The sequence below is a fragment of the Eriocheir sinensis genome, chromosome 32, assembly GCF_024679095.1.
Source record: "Eriocheir sinensis breed Jianghai 21 chromosome 32, ASM2467909v1, whole genome shotgun sequence".
Taxonomy (NCBI): Eukaryota; Metazoa; Arthropoda; class Malacostraca; order Decapoda; family Varunidae; genus Eriocheir; species Eriocheir sinensis.
In genome coordinates, this window is record NC_066540.1 from 6784116 (window position 1) to 6790115 (window position 6000).

Sequence of the window (6000 nt, forward strand, 5' to 3'; positions counted from 1 at the left end):
TGGTTAGGGTGTTTGTGCACGTGACAACAATTATGTAGAGATGGTAATGACTTCGTTTAAATGTGTCGTGTTATTATTTTCTGTCTTTCTCATCACACGACTCTCTCCTCTCTCTCACCCGTGTGTGTGTGTGTGTGTGTGTGTGTGTGTGTGTGTGTGTGTGTGTGATGTTTATTGTTTTGGATGTTTTGCTCTTTCCATTCTTGTTCCTTTCTTCTTGTTATGTCTCACGCTTCTTGTTCTTGTTGTTGCCTATTTCGTGTTCTTTTTCTCCTCGTTATCTACTTCTCTACCCATTACCTCGTTGCAACATCAACAACAACAACAACTACTACTACTACTACTACTACTACTACTACTACGACTACTAGTTCTACCACCACTATTCCTACTACTGTCATTCCTTCTTCTCCTCCTCCTCCTCCTCCTACTACTACTACTACTACTACTACTGTTGTTGTTGCTACGAGAGAGAGAGAGAGAGAGAGAGAGAGAGAGAGAGAGAGAGAGAGAGAGAGAGAGAGAGCAGGGCATTATGGGAGAGAGCGCACGGACGACGACCCCGGATCACGCTGCCGGGAACAAGTCTTGCCCCGCCCCCTGCCCCTGAACTGCCCCTCACCCCTAGCCCCCGCCTATCCAAAACCCCGCCCCGCCCCACCCCACACTTTATTTTTTCTTCCATTATTGATCTTTAATTAGTGTTTCTCTCATTTTTTACTTTTTCTTTCTCATTCTCGTCTGTGTTCTTCTTTCTCTTCCTAATACTACTACCACTACTGGTGCTGGTGGTGCTACTGCTACTACTACTACTACTACTACTACTACTACTACTACTACTTTTAATCTTGTTTTCATCGTCATCGCCTTCATTTTCTCCTCATACTCCTCCTCTTCTTAGGAACGCCAGACCTCACCCTTGCCCCCCCCCTCTCTCTCTCTCTCTTGGTCTGTTATACTAGTGCAGTGGTTCCCAATCTTTTTTTTGGCGACCCCAATCATGCGCCTCTAGACATGACCGCGACCCCACTAGTTTAGTTGTATATGTGTTATAACACCATGTTTGATATTTTGAGGTCTTGGCGACTCCGGGAAAAACGCCCCAGGGTTGGGAAAGGGGGTACAAGTAGCTGTGGGTTTATGATGATGCACACACACACACACACACACACACACACACACACACACACACACACACACACATTAACACTAACACTTCGCACCCTCCTTTTTTTTTTATCAAGGGTATAGTAAGAAGAGGAAGTGGTTTAGTGGTGAAGGTACAGGTCGGGGACAAGGAAAGACAGTAGGAGTGTACAGCTGTATGTGTATGGTGTAGGTTCGTTAGTTGTTCTGGTGTAGTTATTGTTTAATGAGCACTTTATTTACATGATGCGAATTCGCAGCCACCTGCTGAAGCTGCAGAGACCTGAACAATCTGGGTTCACGCCTGGCAAGTCAACAACTTAAAGTATCCTAGAACTTCGCGTACTGGTGGAGCGCCGACGTGTTTCGACGGGGGATGCTTGCAGCCTATGTCGATTTCAAGAGGGGTTTGACTCAGTGCATCGCGAGGCACTCTGGGATCTTTTGCGACTCTGCGGGATTCCTGCGAGGACTATTGGTTTGCTGACTGGCCTGTATTCTGGGACAGAGAGTGATGTCAAGTGTGCGTGTGTGTGTGTGTGGGGGGGGGGGGGGGGGGGGGCTTGTCCAGCTTCTTTCCCGTGAATGCGGGAGTGAGGTAGGGCTCTGTCCTTTCCCCAACGCTATTGAACACTTTTATGGACTGGGTACTGGGCAGAGTTGTGGACCAGAGTCATTGAGCATCCATTGGCAATACCAGGGTCACTGACCTTGTTTATGCCGATGATGCAGTAATCCGGGGGCGGATGCCCCCACTCATTGACTGGTTATTTACATGCCCCCGGCGTGCTGGGAGTGTGGGTGTTTGATTTGTTTGTGTGTAGAGAGCTAAGCTAAGCTATGGTGGCACTTTAGTGAAGCTTCCCCTCTCTCTCCCTCAAAGTATTTAAGTTAACGAACACATGGGAATGCAAGTGCCACCTAAATAGTATTATTCACCATGTTCTGATCACGTGCTGAACTCACAATACCCACCCTGACCCCACCACGTTTTGAGCTTGGGGATACATACTCACTGATCTCTGGAAACGGCCAAAATATCGCATCACCCCCCAACCCCCAGGAGGCAGGACACAACCCCCGAATGACACTCGGTTCCCATTCACTGCTGGGATGACAGGAGGCACGAATTAAATAGAAAGCTGCCCATCTGTCTCCACTCAGCCCGGGAATCGAACCCAGGACTTTCGGTTTAGAGGCGAGCATGCTGACCACTGCACCAATAGTGTGTGTGTGTGTGTGTGTGTGTGTGTGTGTGTGTGTGTGTGTGTGTGTAAACTTATACGTAAAGGAAATGACGAAGGGAATGGGGAAGAAAACGAGAAAGGTAGGGAGGAAGAGAGGGAGGGAGAGTATGAGGGAAGGAGGAAGGAAGTAAAAACACACACAAGGAGAGAAAGAAGAAACGAGAAATAGACGCTTAATTGTGAAAGGCAGGAGTAGGTAGATGATGGGAACAGAAAGAAACCGATGAAGACGAGGAAAAGGAGGGGGAGGAGGAGAAAAATAACAGGAAGATAGGAGGGAAGGAATGGAGAGGGAAGATGATGAAGCAGGTAACAAGAAGATAAGAAGAGGAAAAAAGAAGGCTGGAGGGGAGGCTTTCGTCCCCCCCCCCCTCTCTCTCTCCTGCTCGCACACAAGAAGGCGGAAAACATTAATTAAGGGGCAAAGGTGCTACTTACATGGCACCGACGTAGAGGGTGTCCCGGGCCTCGTCCATGTGGAAGGTGCGGTAGAACAGACGCCCACATGAGAACTCCCGCACGTGGTCTGTTGAAGGAAGACAAAAAGATTAGTAATAAGGCTCAGGGAACACAGAAAATGAATAGTAACAAGGCTCAGGGTATAGACAAAAGTTGAAGATATTCTGAATACGCTTATAGAGAAAAATGGTTTTGGACGGGTTACGTAATTAAAGGAGGCAGCTAAAAAAAAAAAAAAAAAAAAAAAAACAGTAACGCTCGTTGCATCTTCAGTAAACAGCAGCTAGAGAGATGATTCCAAAGAGACAGTCAGAATCACATCACGCGTACAACCGATCACAGTCGCCCCAACCAAAGCATCAGTGTGGCAACCAGAGAATTGTAAAAGCTAGGCCAAACAGGAGATCAGGTGGAGATGAGAAATCAGAGCATTTGCCAGAGCACGATAGAGCACACTAATATCAGACAAGGGTGGGGAGCGTTAGGAGCGGGCTTTTTTTCTGCAACGAACTAGTGATTGTTGCTGATGATGTGGAGGAGGAGGAGGAGGAGGAGGGAGGTGTGTGTGTGATAGGAGGAGGAGAGAGAGTTCAGATCAGAGAGAGAGAGAGAGAGAGAGAGAGAGAGAGAGAGAGAGAGAGAGAGAGAGAGAGAGAGAGAGAGAGAGAGAGAGAGAGAGAGAGAGAGAGAGAGAGAGAGAGAGAGAGAGAGAGAGAGAGAGAGAGAGAGAGAGAGAGAGAGAGAGAGAGAGAGAGAGAGAGAGAGAGAGAGAGAGAGAGAGAGAGAGAGAGAGAGAGAGAGAGAGAGAGAGAGAGAGCAATTAATAGTCAATGTAAGCAATTACGAAGACAGGTTTGTGTGTGTGTGTGTGTGTGTGTGTGTGTGTGTGTGTGTGTGTGTGTGTGTGTGTGTGTGTGTGTGTGTGTGTGTGTGTGTGTGTGTGTGTGTGTGTGTGTGTGTGTGTGTGTGTTTACATCTTGTAGCGCCGGTCGGCTTTCTTCAGGGGCCTGGTGGTCGGCCCAAGCCCGTCATGGCGCAGGCAATTTTTTTTAATAGTGGCGCCATTTGTGCTTGGCTCATGATGCCCCCCGATTCTTGATTCACTTAGACGGTTTCTTCTAGAGTCCGGGTTGATGGGTGGTCTTGTAACGGGCTTGTCGGGGGGCGTTTAAAGGGTGTTGATTAAGACTTCAGCTTCCTTAAGGCGAATTATATTCGTAGCCTTTATGTACAAGAAGCGTCGCAGCGAGAGCGACTGTCGTTGTGTGTCAGTCGGACTCTCGTGAAGGAGTGGCGAGTTACAGGTTGGAAAATAATTGTTACAATTGGTCACGTACGTCAAGGTGACCTCTGCACACCATCGGAGTGCGAAGTATACAAAACTGAGACGGTAAATACTGACGGACGACATTCCTATAAGGTGGCGTGATCTATCTGTCGTGGGTTTTTTCCATTGACAATTGTATGCCTAATTCGTGGTGATATTAAATAATAATAATACATTGATATCCTACTATAACAGTCTTCAGGACAGCATGTGGGTAGTCTTAGGCCACTCGGCGGTGACTGAAAAATCCCAGGTGGTAGCGGGGGGATTCGAACCGACGTCGTCCATGGCGCGGTGAATGCGGGGCCCGCACGCTAACCACTCAACCACCGCAGAGAGAAGACTAAAGTGTGTGTGTGTGTGTGTGTGTGTGTGTGTGTGTGTGTGTGTGTGTGTGTGTGTGTGTGTGTGTAAGATCAATATATAAAGAGACACATAGATAGCTATACAGATAGATAGATCGACATAAGGTAAAAGAAAATACTGAGTACGTAACGAAATATATAATAAAATTTCCCTTTTTCCCTTCCTCCTCTTCCTCTTCCTTCTCACAACAATCCACAAAGACCATCTCCTTCCATCACTTCGGCCACTCGACCTCATTTTTCCTCCTCCTCCTCCTTTTCCTTTTCTTTTCACTTCCCTTATCACAGTTATCCTTCATGTTCCCTTCTCTCATCCTCCTGTTCCGTTTCCTCCTCGCAGCTATCCTGATATTTTTTTTACACTCACTTCACCCACTGTCTCCTCCTCCTCTTCTTCTTTCTTTATCTCCTATTTGGATACCGGGGTCACTGTTAGCACTGTTAACAAAGAACTGTAAGACTGATGATAAAAAAGGCAATACTATGGGAAAGGTCAGACAACGGCAGGTGATTTTTTTTTTCCTGCTCAAATCGAATCGTCCGCCATTAAAACAACCTTCCTGCAGAATTACTTGGCGGGTAAACGTTCACCTCCTTTACAAATCGCACGGTTTTCGCACCTGCCGTCACTTTCTTGCGACAGGAATGAATACAGAACGTTCCCGTGAGAGCCTACAAGTGCTTTAATTTACTCCCCAGGTCTCTAAGGAGCATCGGTATGAGCCAACAGATTTGTCACGAGTCACTTTCATGTTGGTAAGGTTCCATGTATTCTGCTTCCTCCTTTCACTCACTTTTATTTCGTTTACTGACTTTATTCTTTATTCCTCCTCCTCCTCCTCCTCCTCCTTCTCTTCGGACTTTTATGTAATCAATAGTGACTCGACTAATGGCATTATGGACAAGATTGAGGATGGACCACGCTCGCTCTCTCTTATTATTACATCTTTCTCTCTCTCTCGGGCAGCGAGCTGGTGGGATGGTACGTATTTACAAACGCAAGCCGTAGCGAGTATGGTAAGATTTAATTATGTCGACGCCATAATTACTTAAGACACTGTAATCATTATCAGCATCAGCCATTGCCAATTCAGTGCTGGTCAAAAGGCATTTACAAACCTCCTCCATCTGGTTATCCGCCTGATGTTAGTGTAGTTCATCCTGCCCCGGCGTACACTCTACATCGGTATCTACACTCGGTCTTTTTTTCTGATTCTACTTCTACACTTTGGGGATTGCCACTGTTACTTGGATTGTGAATTTGTTATTTGTTCTCGCATGCTATCACCTGCCCAATCCACTTCTCTTTCTTAGACGCCATTAAAATGCCCTCAACTGTTTCTTTCACAGAGTTTTTATTACTATCCTTTGTTCATAAACGATATTTTCTTCCACTCGCACGTTCCGTTGTCATCATTTTTCCCTTTCTAACTTGATATATATTTTTTTCTATCTC

At 46.4% G+C, this 6000-nt stretch overlaps 1 protein-coding gene across 1 annotated transcript in view; it reads right to left on the reverse strand.

The window, feature by feature from the left end:
* Positions 1–2973, reverse strand: part of LOC127006092 (semaphorin-2A-like) — a 60049-nt gene extending 57076 nt beyond the window's left edge. The window contains exon 1 of the mRNA XM_050875598.1: positions 2832–2973. Coding sequence (XP_050731555.1) covers positions 2832–2869 — 38 coding nt within the window. The 5' untranslated portion in view covers positions 2870–2973. The remainder of the gene's footprint in view (positions 1–2831) is intronic.
* Positions 2974–6000: the final 3027 nt, after the last annotated feature.